At 47.7% G+C, this 26742-nt stretch overlaps 1 protein-coding gene across 4 annotated transcripts in view; it reads right to left on the reverse strand.

Annotated features, from left to right (window-relative positions):
• CD2AP (CD2 associated protein) overlaps nucleotides 1-26742 on the reverse strand; it is a 99701-nt gene that overhangs the window by 46804 nt on the left and 26155 nt on the right. The window contains exon 2 of one of the 4 annotated variants that reach the window (XM_069728188.1): nucleotides 19619-19779. In XM_069728188.1, coding sequence (XP_069584289.1) covers nucleotides 19619-19779 — 161 coding nt within the window. The other 3 variants (XM_069728190.1, XM_069728189.1, XM_069728191.1) reach the window with 3 other exon arrangements.

Genomic DNA, 26742 nt, shown 5'->3' on the forward strand with positions numbered 1-26742 from the left:
AAGTTTTTACTTGCAGATTGGTAGCGATCCTGCGCTGGAAAAGAACCGATAAGGCTGATATTTGCCTCCTAAGGGTACTTGGTGCGAGAACGGAGTCTAGACCATATTGGAGAAAAGCTAGAATATTAGGAATGGAGAACCATAGAGGAGGAAGACCCTGCTCCCTGCACCATGAGAGAAAGACTTTCCAGGTGTGGTGGTAAATGCGTGCTGAAACTGTCTTTCGAGCATTAATCATAGTGGAAGCTGCTTTCTGAGAAAAACCGGCCTGGGTCAGAATCCAAGATTCAACGGCCAAGCAGTCAAACGCAGGGCCTCTAAATTCTGGTGGAATATCGGCCCCTGCGACAGAAGATCTGGCTGCATTGGTAGCTGCCAAGGAACCCCGGCGATCAGCTGAACTAGGTCTGCGTACCATGACCTCCGAGGCCAATCCGGGGTGACTAGAATAGCTGGAACTCCCTCTAACTTGATCTTCCTGACTACCTTTGGAAGCAGCGCCAGAGGGGGAAACAGATATGGAAGACGAAATTGGTTCCAAGATAGGACTAGTGCGTCTATGGCAATTGCTCCTGGATCTCGAAACCGTGCGACGAACCTGGGTACCTTGGCATTCGACCCGGTGGCCATTAGATCCACGTCCGGGATTCCCCAGCGTTGGCATATCTGCCGAAAAACATCGGGGTGAAGAGACCATTCCCCGGACGCAAGACCCTGTCGGCTCAGAAAGTCCGCTGCCCAGTTCTCCTTGCCCGGGATGTAAACTGCCGAGATCACAGAGTGATTTTTCTCGGCCCAGCGGAGGACTTGCCCTACCTCGCGCATGGCTGATCTGCTGCGAGTGCCCCCCTGATGATTTACGTAGGCCACAGCAGTGGCATTGTCCGATTGGATCCGCACCGGGCGACCTGCCAGAAGATGGTGAACGTGCTGCAAAGCCAGCCAAATTGCCCTTATCTCCAACAGATTGATTGGAAGGGTTGATTCCCTTGGGGACCAACGACCCTGAGCCGTGTGCAGGTGAAACACTGCTCCCCAACCGAGAAGACTGGCGTCCGTAGTGACTACCAGCCAATGAACTGGAGGAAAGGCTTTCCCCTGAAGCAAGGAGGAACTACTCATCCACCATATCAGGGATTGCCTGATTGGAGACAGACGACACCTGAGGTTGAGAGATAAAGGACTCCTGTCCCAGGCTGACAGAAGTGCCTGTTGGAGTGGACTTAGATGGAACTGGGCGAATGGAACCGCTTCTATAGCCGCCACCATCCTGCCCAAGACCTTCATGCAGAACCGGATTGAATGGAAACTCGGCTACCAAAGAATTTTTACCTCCTGTCGGAGACAAAGCACCTTGTCCTGGGGTAAAATAGTTAGACCCCGAGAGGTGTCGAAGATCATCCCTAAAAAAGAAATCTTTCGAGATGGTACTAGAGATGACTTCTTTAAATTGACCAGCCACCCTAGACGAGCTAGGGTGTCCAAAGAGATGTTGACGTTGTCCCTGCATGCCTGAAAAGTTGATCCTTTGACTAAGAGATCGTCTAAGTATGGCAGAATGACTATGCCTCGAGAGTGCAGGATGGACACCACTGTTGCCATCACCTTCATGAACACCCTGGGAGCAGTGGCGAGCCCGAAAGGTAATGCTGTGAATTGGAAGTGTCGCTCGCCTATGGAAGACTGTAGAAATCTTTGATGTGGAAGAAATATAGGAACGTGCAGATAGGCGTCTTGAATATCTATGGAAGCTAGGAATTCTCACCCTTTCCATAGCCGCAATGACCGAGCGGAGAGATTCCATACGGAAGTGACGAGTGCTGACGAATTTGTTCAAACACTTTAGGTCCAGAATGGGTCTCACGGTCCCATCCTTTTTGGGAACCGTAAACAGATTTGAATAGAATCCTTGGAACCTTTCTTCCTTTGGAACAGGGACAATGACCCCGTTGGACTGAAGAGACTCGACTGCTCTGAATAAAGCTCTTAGACGGGTTTTTGAACTGGGAAGACTGGACTGAAAAAAACGGCCTGGAGGGAGATAGGAAAACTCTATTTTGTACCCTGAAACCACCAGGTCTCTTACCCATCTGTCGTGAACAACTGACAGCCAGGACTGATGGAACAGTAGTAGGCGACCGCCTACTCTGTTGGAAGCGACGAGAGGCTGCCTCCAGTCATTTAGCCGAAGACCGAGGATATCTAGATCCCCTAGATCTTGACGGTTGATACCGCATTCTTGCCAATGGATTGGCCCTATAGGAGACCTGGTGCTCCCTGTCTTGGGATAGACCGACTTGGGGGACCTGCGCTTGGTGCTGCAGACCACCGGGAGTTATGAAACTGGCGACGAAAAGGTTGCTTAACCTTTTGTTGAGGAAGGAAATTACTTTTACCTCCAGTGGTATCAGATATAAGCTGATCCAATTTTGCGCCAAAAAGTCGGCCACCTTGATAAGGGAGGGATGTAAGGGACTTTTTTGAAGTAGAGTCCGCCCGCCAATTTCTTAGCCATAGGGCCCTTCTGATAGCAATAGCATTTGCAGCAGCCAATGCTGAACAATTTACCGCATCCAAGGATGCATTAATCATAATTTCCCACTAAAGATATCTGATTTGACATCTCTATCACCTCTACAGGAAACCCCTTATCCTGAAGAGCCTTAGTTACGGACTCTGACCAAGCTATCATAGCTTTGGCAACCCATGTGGCCGCAAAAGACGGCGCGAGGGCTGATCCTGAAGCCTCAAACACAGACCGAGCTAGACTCTCTATGAGCCGATCAGTCGGATCCTTAATAGCCGACCCATTAGGAAGAGACAGCAACGTGCTAGAGGCTAAACGTGACACGGGGGGATCCACTGAAGGGGATTCTGACCACTTTTTACAAAGCTCTGGTGCGAAAGGATACCTTGCACCTAGGGCCTTCTGGCCTAAGAAACGTTTATCTGGTCGCTCCATGTGACATTGGACTAAATCCTCAAACTCAGGATGAGTAGAAAACACCTTATGAGGTTGCTTGAATTTCTTAAAGGACACCTTATGACCAGAAGGTAAGGTGGCCACATCCTCTACTCCCAAAGTCTGGGTAACGTCCTCAATGAGACTGTCAGATTCCTGATAACCAGGAGCTTCTAAATCAAAAGACCCCTCTGAGTCATAGTCCGAACCATGTTCACTCACTCCCACAGGTGAGGGAGATCGAGAGACAGAATTCAAAGATGCTGATGCACCTGACGGACCGGGAGACGCTGTGTGGGATCGTTTCCCCTGTGTCTGCCTAGAGGGAGTATGGCCCCTGCAGGCCGGAGGATCCTGAGAATCGGAGGATCTTTCCAAAACAGGCGGATGAATGTCCCTGACAGGGGCTTGAAGGGACTCAACCGCCTTTGTTAGAGACGCCATAGACTGCGTTAATGATATGACCCACTCAGGGGGAGACCCTGCCGACCCAGGTACAGGCACACCCGGCAGGATAGCCGGCGGGGAAGCAGACAGGGTAGCAGACGGGGACTCCTGCACGCGCTCGGAATCACAAGCCTCACAGAGTTGGTTAATTTGCGCATGCGGAAAAGCAGACCGACAGGTAATGCATGAGGTATACAGAACTGAGTGAGTCTTAGTGTTTCTAGACATGACTCTATTGCTGCCGCTGCGCTCCGTATCTCCTTATGAGCTACTAGGTCTAGAACAAATACTGCTGTCAGGCTGAAGGAAGTAGCACTTACCCCAGTCCTGTGTCCCTGTATGTTCACCAACAGTGAACCATGTCTCCTGTGCAAATCACACATATGAACTAGATTACAGAACGGATGCCTGAGAAAGTGAGAGGAGTTACCGCGTATGGACCCCGACTAGGCCAAAGCAGGGGACTAGATTTTACTCCTTCCCGTGCTCTCCCAGGAAAGCTGGGTGCGCGAAACCGGAAGTAAACCGCCGCCGATGGAGGCGGGACTTCCGCCCAAGCCCCAGACTACAAGACCCATAATGCCACAGGTCACACAGAAAACCGGAAGCCACGGAAAAAGGGGCGGGACTTCCGCCCATGCCCCAGACTACAAGATCCATAATGCCTCAGGCTGCACAAGGAACCGGAAGTCGCCGAAAAAGGGGCGGGACTTCCGCCCATGCCCCTGCTGAAGACGCCCGTGTCCTTGCTTATGGGGAATAACGCTGGAACCCAGCACAGCGCCGGAAATAGTCGCCACCTGTGCAGTACCAGCAGAACGCGCGATGAAGCAGGAGCCCCCCATGCAGCCCTCTGACAGCGCATGAGGTCAGACAAAAAAAAAGCCGGATTACGTACCGGTAATGCTCTTTTAATGAGTCCACGACAGCACCCCACATGACAGGGATCCGCCCATAGGAACAGGAAACCTACAGAATAAAAGGAGACGGTCCCCTCTCCTCCTCAGTTTAGTTTACAGAGTATAAAAAGGGAACCGCAAAAGTGTTAGTATTCATTCTTATTCAGTAACATAAAATTCTTAACCCTATACAACCATTACTTTTTTGAACTTAAAGGAAAGAACTGTGCAGAATTTAGGGAGGGTAATACATGGGTGCTATCGTGGACTCATTAAAAGAGCATTACCGGTACGTAATCCGGCTTTTTACTCTTCGTCACGACAGCACCCCACATGAGAGATTTTCAGAGATTCATTATTTGGGTGGGATTATTGTACTAAGAACAGCTCTACCAAAGGTCAAATCAGAGGAAGCAGAAAGGTCAAGTCTGTAATGGTTGTAAAAGGTAGAAGGTGTGGACCAGGTTGCGGCCTTACATATCATATGGATCGGTACATCCGCATGTTCCGCCCAAGAGGAAGGCATGGCCCGCGTGGAATGCGGTTTTATCCCCACTGGCGGGATTTCGCCTCTCGATGTGTAGGCCAGACAGATAGCTTCTCTGATCCATCGAGAAATGGGAGCCTTTGTGATCCCATGTCCTTTCTTGCGGCCCTGAAAGGAGACAAGCAGAGCCCTACTCTGCCTCCATGTCTGAGACCTCTCTAAATACGTCAGGATGGCTCTTCTGACATCTAAGGTGTGCAACTTATGTTGTTCTGGGGTTACAGGTGTATTAAAAAAGGAAGGCAGAATTATTTCCTGAGATCTGTGATAGATGGATGCTACCTTAGGGAGGTATGAGGGATCAGGTTTTAGGACAATTCTATCCTGAAATACCATTAAGAAAGGTGGGTTTACCGATAGGGCCTGGATGTCACTAACCCTTCTAGCTGAGGTTAGGGCTACCAATAAGGCGACTTTGTATGTTAGGACCTTTAGAGGTATGGCATCTAGTGGCTCAAATGGGGAGTCAGTTAAGGCTTCTAAGACTAAATTCAAATCCCACGGAGGTAGACAGGGAATATGGACCGGATTGGAACGTTCACAGGATTTGATAAACCTGGAGACCCACTTGTTAGCTGCTATGTTGTCTCCATACAAGGCTCCTAAAGCTGAGACTTGAACCTTTAGGGTGTTCACCGATAAACCTAATTCTCTACCTTTTTGTAGGAACTCTAGAATCGGAACTATCGGAATTTGCCTAGAGAATGGTCTTGTATGAAAATCTAAGAACTTTTTCCATACCCTACTGTATAATAGGGTGGTAGATCTTTTCCTACTCAACATCAGGGTGTTAATCAGTTGTTCTGAGAACCCTCTTGACTTTAATAACTGCCTCTCAAATTCCACGCCGTCAAGTGAAGACCTTTCACTTGCGGGTGGAAAAATGGGCCCTGAGACAGCAGTTCCTTGTGTAAAGGAAGGATCCATGGATCGCATAGAGACATGCTCTGGAGACATGAGAACCATGGTCTTTTTGGCCAGAAGGGCGCAATCAGGATTACTCTGGCTTGGTCCCTCCTGATCTTCCTGATCACTAGAGGTATCAGAGACATTGGAGGGAAGGCGTACGCTAGCTTGAAGCTCCAAGGATGGTGAAGAGAGTCCAACATGTCTGGGTGATCCATGAGTTCAGGGAAGCAAGTCTCTTTACCTGTCTGTTGTCTCTTGTGGCAAACAGATCTATTTGGGGTACGCCCCATGCTTTTGTTATCATGTTGAATATGTCCTTGTTTAACGACCATTCCCCTTGTCGTAGCCTGTTTCGACTGAGGTAGTCCGCCTTGGTGTTTTCTGCCCCTTTGATGTGCAGGGCTGTTAAGGATGGAAGATGAAACTCTGCCAACTGGAGGATGTTTGCGGCTACGTTCATCAGGGTTCCTGATCGCGTACCTCCCTGACGGTTTATGTACGCCACTGTGGTGGAATTGTCCGACAGAACTCTCACATGCATTCCCTGAACCTGTGGTAGAAAATGACTTAGGGCATATTCTACTGCTTTTAACTCTTTCCAATTTGAAGAACACACCAGCTCTGCCTGATTCCAGGTGTCTTGGATCAGACTATCTTCCATATGTGCGCCCCAACCCACAGGGCTGGCGTCAGTGATAATTGTTTTAGAGGGATTTATCATCCATGGTACACCCCCTGAAAGGTGATCCATGTCTAACCACCAGCTTAGGGATTCAATCACGTCACTAGAAAGAGTAATTTTACTCTCTAAATGTCGTACTTCCTTTTGGATGGACAATATTTCATACTGCAATTGACGGGTATGATATTGAGCCCACAGCACAGCTGGTATACATGAGGACAGTGATCCTAGTAAGGACATGGCCTTTCTCAGGGTCATGCAGGGTTTTGACATTGCCTCTGACACCTTTGATTGTATAATTATTCTCTTTGACTGTGGCAGAAAACTTCTCTGACTTACTGAATCTAGTTGAATTCCCAGAAATATCTGGATGGTGTCTGGATTCAACCTGGATTTTTCGTAATTCACGATCCAACCTAGATCCTGCAAGGATGAGATCGCATTAGATAACCGCATTTCACATTGGGATATGGAATTTCCGATAACAAGAAAATCATCCAGGTAGGGTATTATGAGAGTGTTCTGCTGGCGTAAGCGAGCCATCACTTCCAGGATCACCTTTGTAAAGATGCGGGGAGCCATAGAAAGCCCAAAGGGCATTGCTACATACTGAAAGTGACTAACCTGTCCTGCTAGGATGACCGCTACCCTTAGGTACTGCTGGTGTTCGGCATGTATGGGAAGATGATAGTAGGCATCTTTTAGGTCTATTCCGGCCATGACACACCTAGGAAACAAGAGCTTGATGGCAGAACTAATAGATTCCATTTTAAAAGTCCGATTATATAAAAAGGAATTTAATTTTTTGAGATTTATGATGGTTCTGAATGAACCATCTGGTTTTTTGATCAAAAACAAAGGGGAGTAGAATCCCTTCCCTTTTTGATCTTGGGGAACCTCCACCAACACTTTTTTAGATAGAAGAGATATGATCTCGGACTCTAGAGCCTCTTGTTGTTCTCGTCCCTTTGGTGATGTTGTTATAAAAGAATCCCAAGGGATTCTAAAAAATTCTAATTTTAGACCATCTCTTATAATGTCCAGAATCCAACGGCTGGATGTTATATGTTCCCACTTGGATAGAAAAAATTTTAACCTGCCGCCCACTTCAAGGTTAGCGGTACTTGCCACGTTTTGAGTTGTGAGATCCGGTAAACAGAGCTCCTTTTTGCTTAGGGTCTTTCGCTTCCCAGCGATCCCTTTGCTCAAACGGTTTCCTGGAAAAGGGTCGTCTCTTGAATGCTCTCCTGTAAGACGGAAGATATTGATTAGGAAAACCCTTCTTCCGTTCTCCTGCTTTATTTAAGAGCTCATCCAGTGTCTTTCCAAAAAGGAACTCACCCTGGCAGGGGAGCGCACAAAGCTTTGCCTTTGCTTGTGCGTCCCCTTTCCAGTTCTTCAACCAGAGTGCTCGCCGGGCTGTATTTATTAAGCCGGCTGACCTGGCTGCTAGGTGTAGCGAATCTACTGAGGCGTCTGCCAGGAATGCTACAGCCTCCTTCATTAGAGGGATCTTTGGTAGAATGGAGTCTCTTTTACAGTGGTAACAACGGGGAAGGACCTACGTTTCCTTTGTCCTAACCCCGCGAACATAATGTCCTGAGCTGACTTTTTCCCTTTTTCATCTGGACACCCCATCGTGTTTCTGACTGCTTTCACCAAGTTGTCCACGCTGCTGTTAGGCACACATAACCCTCCTTCATCTTTGGATGAACTTGGCCGAGATTCTGACTCATCTGAGGACTTATGCACCTCATCTGATTCTGGATTTTCCGGAGATGGGGACTTGCTAGGTTGGCGGGAACTGGTGCTACTAGCCTGCGTCAGTCCCTGCATCTCTTCCCGAATCATGGCTCTAACGTCAGATGGAGTCATAATGTTTTCTTGACGTAAGGTCAGTATGATGCAATCTGAGCATAACTTCTTCATATAGGAATCTGGTAGGGGCTGTATACATAAAGCACATTCTTTGTGCTTGGATTTGTGTGCCTTTTTCCTGGACTAAAGGAAGGGGACATAGGAGGAACATACATCAGCATATAGGTAGAGAAGTCTTTAAACTCACCCAGAGAAGCTGACAGGTACCGGATCTGGAGGCGGATTCTTTGAGGGATCTTTTTGTTTGGTGGAAGATCGCTCCTGTCGACCACCATCTTTAGTGCTGCTCCTGGCACTTTTCTCCTTACTAGGAGAGCGCTCTGGTACCGCAAGGTGCGTTTCGTCGGCCGGTGAAGCCATACTCCCATCCACACACCGGCCGACAGTAGCGCTGCAGCTTTTGAATATGGCGCCAAATCTCCTGCCTCCCCGGCCCGAACCCGGAAGTGCTCCAGCGACTTCCGGGTTAGACGCGCCGCTCATCTCTCCATGCGGCGGCTGCTTCATTTAGCCGGCCGCTTGAGCGCGCGCATCCTCATGGAGCCGGGCGGACCAGTGGTACCGAACCCGGACCATGGCCATCGATCAGACGAGGGGGGAGGCTGAACACAGTGGCTCCCCCGCCGCTGCTACTGGAACCGCAGCCCCTGCCGTTACTTACAGAGACTGACGCAGGCGGGTGCATGGCCCAGGGATCTTCTGTAGGTACGTCCTGGGATTCCCATAGGAACAGGAAACCTAAACTGAGGAGGAGAGGGGACCGCCTCCTTTTATTCTGTAGGTTTCCTGTTCCTATGGGCGGATCCCTCTCATGTGGGGTGCTGTCGTGACGAAGAGTAAAACTCACACATATATATATATATATATACACACATATATACGGTGCAGGCACCCTAACTCCTTACACCCTTCAGAAGGCGAGAAGAGGGACCGTCTGCCTCCTTTAAACACCGTAGCCCGTGCATTGGTGATGAAGTGGAGGCTGCACGGACAAGGAATGAATGCCTGTACAACCTAGGGTTCCGTTACCTCAGGGTGGTCAGGTTCTTAGTCCGGCAAAAAATCCCACATTGCGGGAGAGGATACGTGGAGGCGACACTCCACGTGCTCGCCCGTTGTTGGTTTGGGGAGATCGGACCCCTTCAAAAGGGGTTATTTTTAACATGCATATTTTTACTATTGATGCTGAGAGAGAGAGAGAGAGAGAGAGAGAGAGAGAGAGAGAGAGAGAGAGAGAGAGAGAGAGAGAGAGAGAGAGAGAGAGAGAGAGAGAGAGAGAGAGAGAGAGAGAGAGAGAGAGACCAAAAAAAAAAAAAAAAAAAGAGAAAAAGGGCCGACCAGCACTCCCAATGTGAACACATTCTTAGCGCATAAATTGGCCAATTCATGTGTGCCCATCAACCACAGCAAGGTGATCTCTCTCTGATGGGTCCTACTCTACCATACATGCCACTCTTGGGCCACCAGCCTACAGCTCTGGACAAACATGTCACTCTGGGCTAAATCTACAATTTATGGGCAAGTCTACCTCTTGGTGGCCCAAGAGTGGCATGTATGGTAGAGTAGGACCCATCAGAGGGAGATCACCTTGCCGTGGTTGATGGGCACACATGAATTGGCCAATTTATGCGCTAAGAATCTTCATTTTATCTATAACTAAGTTGCATGAAAAAAAAAATTGAAACATTTTTTATTAAAAAATATTCGAGCAGTACGATTCATATTGAACGTTTGTCTTTGTTTTCACATGGCCTAGATTCATGTACATGTGCTGCTGTGTTCTTTTATCTATATATATAATTGTCTAAGGGTTTTTCTGTCTGTCCTGGAAATTCCGCATCTCTGATTCGGCCTCGACCAATCAGTGACGGGCACGGCATGGCGACGATGATGTCATAAAGGTTGCCTCGACCAATCAGCGACGGGCACAATCTGCCACGAATTCTGGAATCACCATTGTCCATATACTACGGGGACATGCATATTCTAGAATACCCGATGCGTTAGAATCGGGCCACAATCTAGTGTGTGTGTGTGTGTGTGTGTGTGTGTGTGTGTGTGTGTGTGTGTGTGTGTGTGTGTGTGTGTGTGTGTGTGTGTGTGTGTGTATATTTCCATTAGGGTTAGAGTTGGGCTAAAACTAGGGTTAGGGATGTGGTTGGGATTAGGGTTGCGGGTGTGTTAGGGTTAGGTTTGTGGTTAGGGCTATGGGTAGGATTAGGGTTAGGATTGTGTTGGGGTTAGCATTAGGGGTGTGTTGGGGTTATAGTTAGGGGTGTGTTGGGTTAGGGTTGGGATTAGGGTTGGAGTTAGAATTGGGGGTTCCACTGTTTAGGCACATCAGGGGTCTCCAAATGCGACATGGCGCGACCATTGATTCCAGCCAATTTTGCGTTCAAAAAGTCAAACGGTGCTCCCTCCTTTCTGAGCCCTGCCATGCGCCCAAACAGTAGTTTACCCCCACATATGGGGTATCGGCATACTCAGGAGAAATTGCACAACAAATTTTGGGTCCATTTTCTCCTGATACCCTTGTAAAATAAAAAAAAATTGGTTCCAAAGTAAATTTGTAGTGAAAAAGTAAATTGACCATTTTTTCCTTTCACATTGCATTAGTTCTTGTGAAGCACCTGAAGGGTTAATAAACTTGAATGTGGTTTGGAGCACCTTGAGGGGTGAGGTTTTTAGAATGGTGTCACTTTTGGGCAATTTCTTTTATATTGACCCCCCCCAAACTCCCTTCAAAAGGTGAGGTGGTCCCTAAAAAAAATTTTGGAAAATTTTGTTGGAAAAATGAGAAATCACTGGTCAAATTTTAACCCTTATAACGTCCTAACAAAAAAAATGGTTTCCAAAATTGTGCTGATGTAAAGTAGACATGTGAGAAATTTTATTAGCTATGTTTTGTGACATATCTCTGTGATTTAAGGGTACAAAAATTAAAGTATTTAAATTGCTAAATTTTCTACATTTTTGCCAAATTTCCATTTTTTTCACAAAATAAACACAAGTCATATCGAAGAAATGTTACCACTAACATGAAATACAATATGTCACGAAAAAAACAATGTCAGAATCTGTGGGATTCGGTAAAGCGTTCCAGAGTTATAACCTCAAAGTGACAGTGGTCAGAGTTGTAAAAATTGGCTTGGTCATTAAGTACCAAATTGGCTCTGTCATTAAGGGGTTACGCTGTGTACAGCTCATTAACATGGAGCTTGGCCACTAGAACCTGGGGAATGGCTACATTACAAGACAGGAGTTAACTCCTAACATCCCAGCCACCTTGTTCCAATCCATTGATTCTATGCATCAGTTATCTGCCCACTGTCCTCCACTACCCTCTCAGCTCCTGACAGAGCTTTTATCGGTCCTGCTTAATCACAATTGATTGCAGCACTCATGTGAATGCATGGATATTAAAAACACTTTTTCAGCTCTGCAGTGTGAAATAGATGACAGGATAGTACCCGAAGCAAAGCCATCTGCAGTGCACACAGTAGTACCACCAAAAAAACCTGCAGCAGCACAACTCCTAGAGGAACCAGCAGCAATACCAGCTGCACCAGTATGCCTAGCACCCAATAATGAACCTGCAGCAGTGCCCACAGCAATTGTAAGCCCAGAACTACGAAGCAGAACCTGCAGCGCTGGTGTTCACTGTAATACCTCGAGCACCAGCATTAATACTCTTAGTATCTCAAGCACCAGCAGCAGCGCCTGACGCAACAGTAGGGATTTTCTGATGCCAGAAAAGTGAATGAGAGTCCCGAAGACTCGCGCACAAGTTGCTTATTTGTGACGTGAAGATTTGGTGCAGATTTAAATCTGCTGCATGTGTCAATCGCATATTAAAGAGTGGGGAAAAATCTGCAACCAAAACGGATGGAAAAAAAATGCGTAAATAATGCACGGGTTTGCTGCATTTTTGGTTCAACGGTTTTTCTGCCAAGAAACGCAGAAAATACTGCACGAAAAACGTAACGCGTGCACGTACCTTTATGTATCGATCCATCTCTCACTGCCCATTGGTACTTATACTTCCCGTTCCGCACAGAAGACTTTTCAGCAGTCTCATTACAATCACGACACGGACAGGATTTTTGGCTAATAAACACCTCTATAAACAGTAAATAACACAGGGTCCACCATTCACAATAGGTGATGTCACAGCTCACCTCCTCCTCCTCCTGTACAATGACTGATAACACCTCTATATACAGTAGATAACAGGATCCACCATTCACAATAGGTGATATCACAGCTCACCTCCTCCTCCTGTACAATGACTGATAACACCTCTATATACAGTAGATAACACAGGATCCACCATTCACAATAGGTGATATCACAGCTCACCTCCTCCTCCTGTACAATGACTGATAACACCTCTATATACAGCAGATAACAGGACAGACAGTCCCATGGGAAGAGCCGCCAGCCAGACAGTCCCAGGTAAGGAGCCGCCAGCCAGACAGTCCCAGGGTAGGAGCCTCCAGCCAGACAATCCCAGGGAAGGAGCCGCCAGACAGTCCCAGGTAAGGAGCCGCCAGACAGACAGTCCCAGGTAAGGAGCCGCCAGACAGACAGTCCCATAGGAGGAGCTTCCAGCCACAGTCCCAGGGGAGGAGATGCCAGACAGTCACATGGGAGGCTCCTGGTCCACAGAAGGAGAGGAGACCACAGGTGCAAGAGGAAATAGGCTACAAAGAGGTGCATTACCCTGGTGAGTGATGGGGTTTTGATGTGCATTATCACAATTACCTTTGCATATTCATTGGATAACCTCTCTACAAGTTAAAATTCCACCCAAATCCGGCATATCAGAGGTACAGGTGCCAATCACAATGGTGCAGAGTGCGGAGCTCAGCGCAGCATATACAGGTCACAGTGGGCACCAGGACCGCAGCAGCCGGCCATCTGGAGGGAAGGGGTTGTGGGGATTGGTCACCGGCCTGACCGACTTCTATGGGGGAGAATTGTGGGCATACTGAGGGATCTGATTGACCTCTATAGCAAAGAGCGCTGTGCTCATGGTCAGTGACCTGTGCAGAGCCAACTGTGCAGGGAAGGCGGAGGAGGTGAGCTGTAAAATCACCTATTGCAAATGGTGCTTGGCATGTTGCAGTTGTTCAGCACAATGTGTGTGGGGCTCTGAACCCCTCTATTATACTGCTCGGAGAGAGGTGTTCACCACGGCGAGTCCGCAGCCCCAGTATTACATCAGTGGTGCTGGTGGGGACACGCAGCCCCTCCATTCAGGAAATCACTGACCAGTCTCTGTGAGTGGGACCCTTTGACTCGGCAGTAGATCCTTTACATCTGTATCCTTATGACCAGGGCTGCACACTTTTTGCATATAGGGGCATGAAATACCAGAACCCCCCCCTGTCCTATTTATACATTTACAGACACAGCAGAGCCGAGTTTGTCACCTTGCAGTGATATCCCAAATGTGGTTGTACAAAGAACTATAAAAATACTGTATTAAGGCACAGTCTGGTAATAAAGGGGGTGGTTTTCCTAATGAAGACCCCCCATTATCATTATAGATGCAAAGTATCCAATGAAATAATGATGTTAATAGGGCGCAGTGTAACCCTTCAGCGACAAACACAGCTCTGCTACATCGTAGACGACACATGCAAGCTTACATTCCTGCCGTGACCCCAGATGACAGGACGAGGGGCCGCTGCTCACCGTTACACGAGGCATCGGATAATCCCATGGAGCACGGCCCCCGCCATTGTTCTGCGTCATGTGTACAATGCCCAGAGAAGGAGACAATAAGCGGCAGCACTCACCGGCTCCGGGGACAGGGACATACTTGTCGGGCCGCACACGCCCTGCGCTCAGCCTGCCGGCCCACGCCCAGTCATGACACGACTTGTCTGCAGGTAGTGATCCGGGAAGTGATCGGCGTGTGCGAGACCACCACGACTCCTGGCAGTCAGGCTATGCTGGGACCTACAGTTCTACAAAGGAGACTGAGACATAGGTTGCAGGACAAGGTCTTGCTTTGCTTTTTACAGTTAAGGAAAGTTATTGAAGCTTCCGCTCAAAGGCTGGAAGAAAAAAAAAAATGTTGGAAAGTAAATAGATATTTTTCTTTTGCAGAGATCAGTCATGAGCAATCTAGTGGTGAAGTCCCATGTAAATCAGGCTGGAAGCTCATAGTGGGCGGGGTCTTCCAGTGCACCTCCAGCCTGATTTACATATGATTTCACCACTAGATTGCTCATGACTGATCTCTGCAAAAGAAAGAGATCATTTACATCTTGTGCCCGATGCCTAGATCTCCAACCCACCACGTCCCGCGCACTGACAGGTTTCCTTCCAAAATCTCTGAATAAGGGAACGAACATTTTCCTTTCCTCCTTTATCAGGAGGATGCGATTTCCAAAATAGTAATAGTGAATTATGTAATCATTGGGGGGGGGGGGGGGGGGGCCAAGAACAAACGTCTCGAAAGAAGCGGAACTGCACAAGATCCTTCTCCTTGTTCTCGGCAGCACTGGGAGCCCCAGCAGTCAGATCCCCAGCGGTCACCAAGTTATCCCTTATAGTTTGGGATTAGCCCCTTATTAGAGGATGTCCAGGCTGAGAGTCCTGATGAGCTGTCCGGTTCTCCGTTCCGGCAGCAGACGAATGTAAACTATAGACAAAGTCACAACAGCGCCACTGTGTGCGGTGGCCGCTCCCCGGTACTGCAGATCATCTCCAATTGAAGTGAATGATAAAATACTGGGGTCCAGGCTGAGAGTGGAGGAGGGGGCTGCCGGTAGCACCTAACAGAGTGGGGTCTGGGTTGAGATTGGAGGAGGGGGCTGCCTCCCGGGGGGGGCGGGTTTTGGGGGGCACAAGGCCTCTGCTGCCAAGAACACTGGCAGGAATGTCCCCATCATATCTGATGAGCTATTCTAACAATGCCCGCTCTTCCTGCAGTCGCTGGCTCCATCCTGCACGGCTCCTGTTATCCTGCGCAGCCACAAGTCACCACATACTGGAGTCAGACTGAAGTATCAGGGACCCCACATTACACTGTGTTCCAAATTATTATGCAAATTGGATTTAAGTGTCAAAGATTTAATTGTTTTGTTTTTCAAATAAACAAGTGGATGGTATTGTGTCTCAGGGCTCAATGGATCACTAAAATCAATCGTAAACACATGTGATAATTAGTTTTCCAGGTGTTTCTAATTAAAGGAAAACTACTTAAAAATTATGTTCCACGTTATTAAGCAGGCCACAGGTTTCAAGTAATATGGGAAATAAAAAGGATCTCTCTGCTGCTGAAAAGCATTAAATAGTGCAATGCTTTGGACAAGGTATGAAAACATTAGATATTCCACGAAAACTTAAGTGTGGTCATCATACTGTGAAGAGATTTGTGACTGAAACAGAGTTCATGCAGATAAAGGCATAATGAGGAAGGTTTCTGCCAGACAAATTCTTTGGATTAAGAGAGCAGCTGCCAAAATACCATTACAAAGCAGCAAACAGTTATTTGAAGCTGCTGGTGCCTCTGGAGTCCCTCAACCTCAAGGTGTATGATCCTTCAAAGGCTTGCTGTGGTGCATAAACCTAATATTCAGCCACCCTTAAACAGTGTTCAGAAGCAGAAATGTTTAAAGTGGACCCAGACATACATGAACACTGATTTCCAAATAGTCTTGTTTACTGATGAGTGTCGAGCAACCTTGGATGGTCCAGATGGATTAAGTAGTGGATGGTTGGTGGATGGCCACCATATCCCAACAAGGCTGTGACGTCAGCAAGGAGGTGGAGGAGTCACATTTTGGGCCAGAATCACGGGGAAACAGCTGGTAGGGCGCTTTAAGGTTCCTGAAGGTGTGAAAATGACCTCTGCAAAGTATTTAGAGTTTCTCAATGACAACTTTCTTCCATGGTCTAAAAAGCATGAGGGAGCTGAGCACAATCAGGACCAATTCAATACCACACTACACCCCCCTGGGAAGCGGGCATTATCCAACAGGAACCCTGCATTAACCCCTTCCTACTCAAACTACAGATACGGCATTTAAACCTTCCAGGCTACCAGGGAGGACGGCACCCGCCCAGCGCCAGGGAGGACGGCACCCGCCCAGCGCCAGGGAGGACGGTATCCCCATAACCCCAGGGAGGACGGCATCCACCCAAAGCTAGGGAGGACGGCACCCGCCCAGCGCCAGGGAGGACGGTATCCCCATAACCCCAGGGAGGATGGCATCCGCCCAAAGCCAGGGAGGACGGCACCCGCCCAAAGCCAGGGAGGACGGCACCCGCCCAACGCCAGGGAGGACGGCACCCGCACAACGCCAGGGAGGACGGCACCCGCACAACGCCAGGGAGGACGGCATCCGCACAACGCCAGGGAGGACGGCATCCGCACAACCCCAGGGAGGACGGCATCCCCACAACCCCAGGGAGGACGGCATCCCCACAACCCCAGGGAGGACGGCATTTATTTACCTCATTGGACACCACCAACCTGAGACTTCCAAGAGCCTTCTCGACCATCTTCGTCAGTCTCATAGAGAATTAATGGATCAGTGGTAGACTATGTGCACCGCTGCTCCATGAAATGATGGAAAGGAGTCTCCTGTTCTGGCGATTGATAGGCGATGTGGGGGAGGCAGAGTTGCTCTGCACGCACCCATGGAGCAGTAAGCAACGGTGCGTCCTTAAGACATAAAGACGGCCGGTGTTCACTGCAGACACCAGAATAGATGTCAATCAGGACGTCAGGGGAGGAGTTGGACATCATGACTCCTCCATAAAAGTGACCACCACTTGACTCTTCACAGGTCGTTAGCACATATACATGGAGCTTTACACATGAATTCATCACCATTGCAGCATCTTCAAAAACCAGGCAGGTCTGGAAATATTGTCTGATTTTCTGATCAGTCTGCTGCAAGCATCACCGATTAATGCAAAAAAGAAAAAATAATAATCGTACAATATAAGCGGTTTGCGCGTGACTGGGGACATCTGGATGACATATTTCACTGCTGGAGGAAGGGAATGGGATTCATCCTGTCCTCCGAAATTCCAGAGGTTTATAGAGTCGGAATGAGGTTGGATTACACAGATGAAGGAAGCATCGATCAGCTCAGACTCGGCCGGAGGGCGTCGCGTTATCGGCCAGAGGGCGTCGCGTTATCGGCCAGAGGGCGTCGCGTTATCGGCCAGAGGGCGGCGCGTCATCGGCCAGAGGGCGGCGCGTCATCGGCCAGAGGGCGGCGCGTCATCGGCCAGAGGGCGGCGCGTCATCGGCCAGAGGGCGGCGCGTCATCGGCCAGAGGGCGGCGCGTCATCGGCCAGAGGGCGGCGCGTCATCGGCCAGAGGGCGGCGCGTCATCGGCCAGAGGGCGGCGCGTCATCGGCCAGAGGGCGGCGCGTCATCGGCCAGAGGGCGGCGCGTCATCGGCCAGAGGGCGGCGCGTCATCGGCCAGAGGGCGGCGCGTCATCGGCCAGAGGGCGGCGCGTCATCGGCCAGAGGGCGGCGCGTCATCGGCCAGAGGGCGGCGCGTCATCGGCCAGAGGGCGGCGCGTCATCGGCCAGAGGGCGGCGCGTCATCGGCCAGAGGGCGGCGCGTCATCGGCCAGAGGGCGGCGCGTCATCGGCCAGAGGGCGGCGCGTCATCGGCCAGAGGGCGGCGCGTCATCGGCCAGAGGGCGGCGCGTCATCGGCCAGAGGGCGGCGCGTCATCGGCCAGAGGGCGGCGCGTCATCGGCCAGAGGGCGTCGCGTCATCGGCCAGAGGGCGGCGCGTTATCGGCCAGAGGGCGGCGCGTTATCGGCCAGAGGGCGGCGCGTTATCGGCCAGAGGGCGGCGCGTTATCGGCCAGAGGGCGGCGCGTTATCGGCCGGAGAGTGGCACATTAGAGTTAGATTAGATTTCCTTATGACAGGTCACCAGCAGTAGATAAATGGAGGTCCAGCCCCGGCCCAACGATCAGCTGTTCTCGGCTCCAAATGTGCACAGCGCCGCACATGGTATAGTGGTCGTTCTCGGTACTGCAGCTCGGATCACATTCACTTCAATAGGAGCTGAGCTGCAGTACCTGAGGGCGGCGCGTCATCGGCCAGAGGGCGGCGCGTCATCGGCCAGAGGGCGGCGCGTCATTGGCCAGAGGGCGGCACGTTATCGGCCAGAGGGCGTCGCGTTATCGGCCAGAGGGCGTCGCGTTATCGGCCAGAGGGCGGCGCGTTATCGGCCAGAGGGCGGCGCGTTATCGGCCAGAGGGCGGCGCGTTATCGGCCAGAGGGCGGCGCGTTATCGGCCAGAGGGCGGCGCGTCATCGGCCAGAGGGCGGCGCGTTATCGGCCAGAGGGCGGCGCCTTATCGGCCAGAGGGCGGCGCGTCATCGGCCAGAGGGCGGCACGTTATCGGCCAGAGGGCGGCGCGTCATCGGCCGGCGCGTCATCGGCCGGAGGGCGGCGCGTTATCGGCCAGAGGGCGGCGCGTTATCGGCCGGAGAGTGGCACATTAGAGTTAGATTAGATTTCCTTATGACAGGTCACCAGCAGTAGATAAATGGAGGTCCAGCCCCGGCCCAACGATCAGCTGTTCTCGGCTCCAAATGTGCACAGCGCCGCACATGGTATAGTGGTCGTTCTCGGTACTGCAGCTCGGATCACATTCACTTCAATAGGAGCTGAGCTGCAGTACCTGAGCACAGCCACTACACAGCGCACGGAGCTGTCCTGTCAAGCACTGTTCTGGCTGGAAATGACAACAGCTGATTGGCGGGGATACGGGTTTCGAACCACCACTGATCTGATGTCAACGACCTAGCCTCAAGATAAGACAGCGATACTGTAGTCTTGAATAACCCCTTCAACTACCAAGAACCAGTTCGGGGCATATTTCTCACCTCCTGAAGACAAGACTGGAGTATCTTAGGCTGATAAAACTAAATAAGAGCCAAATAATATTACATTATGTAAGATGAAGATGATTTCCGACTGAGTAGCGGCAGGGGGCACAGAATACCATATGCTCCATGTTCTAGCTACCTGCAGCCACCACTAGAGGGAGCGCAGGAGCTTACTGCATAGTTACACACTGCACGCCATGATAACCAGTAAACAGAGCTCCCTCTAGTGGTAACTGCAAAATGGAAAACTTGAAATGTCCAGGCCAACAAAAAACTTGCAATAATAATAATAAAAACTTGCGTCGATATTAACCCTTTTAAGAGGTCTGTCTTGGGGATAAAACCCCTCAGATATTCAGATACTGAGGCGACAATGTATATTTGATTAAGAGCAGGGGGCTACTTACCTTAACAAAGTTATCAGGAAAAGCCCCTCGTTTGCCATTGATCTCCCCTTCCATCCAGCCCTCCTCATCCAGCTTCTTGACGTTCTTGATGATGTCCCCAATCCGCATCGTCAGCTCGTCCTCGTGTACCGCATCGTAGTCATATTCCACAATGTAATCAACTGGAAAGACACGAGACAGAGGTGACACATTGGCTTAGCAGTAGTATCTTCCATCTCCCCAAAACGCGAGGATTTACAAGAAAAATATGGATCATGCGCATATGTTGGAGATGAAGGACCTCAGCCTGATGTAAAAACCAGAGTAGAGGTACAGTTATACGTTTCATATATTGCAGCATAAATGCACAGTACACTAAATGGGCAAACGTATGTGCCCCCTCCATATTACACCGTGAGCTTTTTTGTCCTCCTGCCCTACACCATCGTGAGCTTTTTTGTCCTCCTTCCCTACACCAACGTGAGCTTTTTTTTACCTCCTGCCCTACACCGTGAGCTTTTTTTTACCTCCTGCCCTACACCAACGTGAGCTTTTTTTTACCTCCTGCCCTACACCAACATGAGCTTTTTTGTCCTCCAGATCTACACCAAGGTGAGCTTTTTTGTCTTCCTTCCCTACACCAACGTGAGCTTTCTTTGTCCTCCTGCCCTACACCAACGTGAGCTTTTTTGTCCTCCTGCCCTGCACCAACGTGAGCTTTTTTGTCCTCCGTCCCTACACCAAAGTGAGCTTTTTTGTCCTCCAGCCGTACACCATGAGCTTTTTTGGCCTCCTGCCCTACACAAAGGTGAGCTATTTTGTCCTCCTTCCCTACACCAACGTGAGCTTTTTAGTCCTCCTGCCCTACACAAACATGAGCTTTTTTGTCCTCCTGCCCTACACTATGAGCTTTTTTGTCCTCCTTCCCTACACCAAAGTGAGCTTTTTTATCCTCCTGCCCTACACCAACGGTAGCTTTTTTGTCCTCCAGCCGTACACCATGAGCTTTTTTGGCCTCCTGCCCTACACAAAGGTGAGCTATTTTGTCCTCCTTCCCTACACCAACGTGAGCTTTTTAGTCCTCCTGCCCTACACAAACATGAGCTTTTTTGTCCTTCTGCCCTACACTATGAGCTTTTTTGTCCTCCTTCCCTACACCAATGTGAGCTTATTAGCTTTTTTGTCCTCCTGCCCTAAACCAACGTAAGCTTTTTTGACCTCCTGATCTACGTCCATAAGAATTAAAAAGGAACACACCAGTGATTTTTACTATTTGCCACTTTGTTAGGAATCATTGGTGTAACTGTCTAAAGTGGTGACATACTCTCCGGTTGCCTTCTCTTACTGGTATTGGCGTTGTTCACGTGACCACATCTGTAACCTGCCGTACCACCGTGATGAGCAGCGGTTACTCTCTCAATGTAAGTCAATGAGGCTGTCATGGTGCCGCAGCAGAGCGCCGGTGATAACCGGTGAGTACGTTACTACCTGCACAGATGACACTGACACACGATGGCTAAAAAGGGTCGGATGAGAAACCCAAATTAAATGATGAGTGTCCCAATACTTTCCCCCACTGCCAATGTCTCGCCATGGCTCAGCAGCCATTATCGGCGTCATGCCTATGGGTCATCTTCATTCATAGAGGGGAGGCTCTGATCACCTCCAGTTGTCACCCATTTGCAACAGATTCAGTAATAAAAAATAAATAAACAGATCCATTACAAAGAAAAATTTTTTTTGCCGGATCCATCTTTAAAAAGAAAAATGGACCAGTTTGAGGCGGTGTGCACACGTTCCGGATTTGTCGCGTCTTTTTCGGATTTATTCGCTATAAAAACGCAATAAAACCGCGAAAAAAAATGCATCCATTAAGCATCCTATTAATAGAATTCAATCTGCAATTTTTCCCGCGAAAAAAACCGCCGCATGTTCATTAATTTTGCGGATTTTTCGCGGATTTCTCGCTATTTAATGCATTGGGAAGCTCTGGGGAAAAAAAAAAAAAAAACGCGAAAAATCCACACAAAAACCGCATGCGTATTTCCTGCAGAAAAAGTACGGTTTTGTACAGGAAATTTCTGTAAAGAATCCTGACATGTGCACAGAGCCTAAAAAGGACACTTTCCATTTCACATCCATTTATTACAGGCGTTTCTGAACACTTCTACTGTTCTGAGAAGTTGCAGTGCTAAAACGATTGAATTCATGATTAGACGAAAAGCAAAAACAAAATTATAATATATACACACAGCGGGTGAAATAAGTATTGAACACGTCACCAATTTTCTAATTAAATCTATTTATAAAAGGTGCTATTGACATGAAATTCTCACCAGATGTCGGTAACGACCCATCCAATCCACACAGGGAAAGAAATCACCAAAGATGTCCATAAATTACCGTAACTTATGTGTGTGTATTAATGAGAAAACACGGGGTAAAAAGTATTGAACACAAAAAAAAAAAAAAAAAAAAAAAAGAGTTGCAAAAAGCCATGGAAAATCCTGACACCAGCTGAAATCTAGCAGTAATTGAAAAATACTGCCACTTAGTGACAAATAATATCAGCTGGTATGGCCTATGAAAAGGGGCCTCATTACCAAGCAGCCACACAAGAAACATCTCATGATTGGTAAAACTAGTGAGCTGTCTCAAAACCTTTGCAGCCTTATTGCTGCAAAACGTACTGATGGCATTAGTTAGAGAAGAATTTCTAAACTACTGAAGGTTCCAGTGAGCACTGATTGGGATATTATCTGGAAGAGAAAAGAACCTAATTTCACCATAAACCGGCCACAATCAGGTGCTGCCCACAAGACTTCAGATAGAGGACAGAAAATAATTATTAGAAGAGTTGTCAAAGAGCCAAACACTATCTGTGGAGAGATACAGACTTGGAATCAGTAGGTACATTTTTTTTTCAGAGAAAACAATAAGTAATGCACTCAATTTCTATGGCCTGTATGCATGCTCACCACAGAAGACTCCATTGCTGAATAAAAAAGCACGCTCAAGTACATTTCCAGTTTACTCAACAACATTTAGACAAGCCTGTGAGATACTGAGAGAATATAGTCTGGTCAGAGGAGACCAAAATTGGACTCTTTGGATGCCATAATACACACAGTGTTTGGAGGCCAAAATACATTGCATATCACCCTAAAACACCATACCAACAGTGAAGTCTGGAGGTGGGCACATCATGCTGTGGAGCTGTTTTTCCAGCATACGGCACTGGCAAACTTCAAGTATGAAGGAAGGATGAAAGGACAAACGTACCAAGACATTCTTGATAAAAAAAATCTGCTGCCATCCACCAGGATAATGAAGATGAAACGAGGGTGAACATATCACCAAGACAATGATCCCAAACACACAGCCAAGGAAACTACGAATTGGTTTCAGAGAGAGAAAATAAAGGTCCGAGAATGGCAGAGCCGATCACCGGACCTGAATCCAATAGAAAATGTATGGAAGGAACTAAAGCTCAGAGCTCACAGAAGGAGCTGACGGGACCTTCAGGGTGTGAAGAGTGTGTGTGGAAGAATGGGCCAAAATCACACCTGAGCAATGCCTGCAACTAGTTTCTCCATACAGGAGGCGCCTTGAAGCGGTCATCACCAACAAAGGCTTTTGTACGAAGCAACAGTTATGGTAAATTTCAGTAAACGTGTTCAAAACTTTTTCCCGGTGTCACTTATTATTACATATAACTTAATTTATGGACATCTACAGTTTGATTTCTTTGCCTGTGTGGATTCGTTATGCTGTTATCGACATCTAGTGAGAATTTCATGACAATAGCACTTTTAGAAATAGATTTATTTAGAAAACTGTTGACGTATTCAATACTTACTTCACCTGCTGGTAAAAAAAAACAAAAAAGAAAACAAATAGCAGTTGGAAAGTAGGCAACCAGGTGACATTTCATGTCACTTCCGTCCCGGTTCTGCTGAATGGATCGTTATGGGAATGTTATTTCCATTTTTATCCCCTGAGAACAGAGGCGAACCATCGCAATCACCGGAGCTCACCAAATTTGCAGTGGAGGTGTCATCGAGAAAGCGAAAGACTGGGAAATAGGAAGTCTGCTAATAGCAAAACCGAAATTCCCAGCACCCACGTGCCTCCATCACCAGAGACATCACCCAGATCGCTTCCTCATTTTCTAACTACGGTTCCTTTGCATTCATCTTTTTTTAGATCAGAGACATGAATGGCAGTAGCACTAGGAATACTAGTACAGGACGCGAGGGACTCCGCTGTGACCGCCTGTGACCTGTGCGGAGCGCGCCGGCCGGGCACAGAGGAAGTCACACAGGACGGCAAACACCGGGCTCAGCAAGTTTCACTTCATCCCATCTTCATAGCTCGTGCCATTGCAATGGCTGCAAAGAATAAAAAATGTGTTTGCTAACAATGAGGACGGAGCAGGGAAGTGCGGATCATTCCACCTGGCCCCTGCGCTCGGCCGCACCGCCGTGAGCTGCGCGAAATCTGCCACCACGCTTCCCCCGATGCCCAAACCATCACAATCTCTGCACGGTCACACCGCGCTGACAATATGGGGAGCAGGAATTAGCAGGATACACAAAAGGTGGATAAAGATGATAAACTCTGAGGAAACACGTCAGCGAGGCGACATGTGCTGCCCATCTGGGACTTGTACACAGGAGCCAAACGCACAGCGGCAAAGTCAAGAAAACTGGAGAATCTTAGAAAATTCCAATAAAATAAACAAAATTATTTGACAACAGTTACCGATCAGCATTAACCCCTTAATGACCGCCAATACGTCTTTTAACTGACCTGAGATATAAGAGAATAGCCTCCCCATACAGATGACAATCCATCATCTGTTGGTTGTACACTATAGCTGACAACTTGCTGTACCAGCCACGATCAGTATTTGCACCATCTAAATCTGTTTAACCCCTTAGATGCTGCTGTCAATAGTGACTACATCATTATAAATGGTTAACAGAGCGTGGGGGCTTCTTCTTTGTCACAATTGGTGCCCTCAGATCATGATTTTGTTGCCTGATGTTTGCCATGGCAATTCATGACCAAATAGCGGCCTTAGAGTCTGACGGCTATAGTAATCTGTTTAGAAGTTAGCAACATTTAGGTGGTAAAAATACACATTTTCATTTCTGTCATACCACTTTGCATTAATTCCTGTAAAGCACCTGAAGGGTTAATAAACTACCTGACAGCAGTTTTCAATATGTTTAGGGGTGCTGTTTTTAAAATGGTATCACGTTTGTGGGTTTCCCAATATATGGGACCCCTGAAGTCACTTCAAACATGGATAAGTCCCTAAAAAAATAAATTTTGTAAATTTCTTTGAAAAAAATGAAAAATTGTTGCTACATTTTTAAACCTCCTAAAATGCTAACAAAATAAAATAGCATTTTACAAATGGTGCTGATGTAAAGCCGACATGTGGGAAATGTTATTTATTAATGGTTTGCTGTTGTATGACTATCTGGATTAAAGGGATAATCATTCAAATTTAGAAAATTGCTAATTTTTTAACATTTTTCTAAAATTTTTGATATTTTTTATACATAAACACAAAAAATGTTGAACAAAATTTACCATTATCATAAAGTATAATGTGTCACGAAAAAACAATCTCAAAATCACTGGGATTTGTTGAAGTGTTCCAGAGTTATTACCACATAAAGTGACACTGGTCAGATTTCAAAAATTTGGCTCGGTCACTAAGGGGTTAAGATGAGGAAAATAGCAGGAAAAGTACCGGGGTCTGACTGCAACCCTCAAGATGCTAGTCAAGGTAAAGGCGTTATAAAAAATATTAACATTTTTTACATCTTCCATAATTCTTTCTATATATTTAGAAAGTAATTAAAAATCATAACAGACAGGATTATAATTACTGATAACACCTCTATATACAGCAGATAACACAGAATCCACCATTCACTATAGGTGATGTCACAGCTCACCTCCACCTCCTCCTGTATAACGACTGATAACACCTCTATATACAATAGATAACACAGGATCCACTGTTCACAATAAGTGATGTCACAGCTCACCTCCTCCTCCTGTACAATGCCTGATAACATCTCTATATACAGTAGATAACACAGGATCCACTATTCACACTAGGTGATGTCACAGCTCACCTCCTCCTCCCATTCACCTACATTTTCACAGATAAGAGTTTTACAGATGCGGTGATACAAAATATTTACTTTTTTTTTTTTACTGGTGAAAGGGAGAGACACAAACATTAGGCAGCGACTTTCTGACAATTATCTGGAGGCAATGATGCATCATGTTGCTACATCAGGACAGTGTTGTGCAAGTGTCAGGAGTGACAGCAGAAAGCTCTATACATTAGTGACTGCATAGAATAGCGCCTCACTACACACCGGCAGGAGAGAGACAGGAGGGCAAGGAGGGCGGAGACAGACACCCATGCCCGGGGTCCTGCTGGCACCAATGGGAGTATCAGAGCCGCGTCCTCCCCACTGCTCTCACATTGGCAATGTTACTGGGAAGTTGGAACATAGTGTGAACTGGTTTCAGACCTAAGAATGCAGAACAGGGAGGTTCTTTCTGGGTGTGGACACAAATCAGCATTGTGCAAAGGGACTTTTCAGGAACAACTGTGGCCATTACCATAAATTAAGACTCATCACATAATGACCACAAACCACAATAATAATGTGCAACATAAAGCTATATCACTTTACTACAGCCAGTATTATACCCCAGAGCTGAACTCACTATTCTGCTGGTGCAGTCACTGTGTACATACATTACATTACTGATCCTGAGTTACATCCTGTATTATACCCCAGAGCTGCACTCACTATTCTGCTGGTGCAGTCACTGTGTACATACATTACTGATCCTGAGTTACTTCCTGTATTATACCCCAGAGCTGCACTCACTATTCTGCTGGTGCAGTCACTGTGTACATACATTACCTTACTGATCCTGAGTTACATCCTGTATTATACTCCAGAGCTGCACTCACTATTCTGCTGGTGCAGTCACTGTGTACATACATTACATTACTGATCCTGAGTTACATCCTGTATTATACCCCAGAGCTGCACTCACTATTCTGCTGGTGCAGTCACTGTGTACATACATTACATTAC

The sequence above is a fragment of the Ranitomeya imitator genome, chromosome 5 (genome assembly GCF_032444005.1).
Source record: "Ranitomeya imitator isolate aRanImi1 chromosome 5, aRanImi1.pri, whole genome shotgun sequence".
In the NCBI taxonomy this organism is placed as follows: Eukaryota; Metazoa; Chordata; class Amphibia; order Anura; family Dendrobatidae; genus Ranitomeya; species Ranitomeya imitator.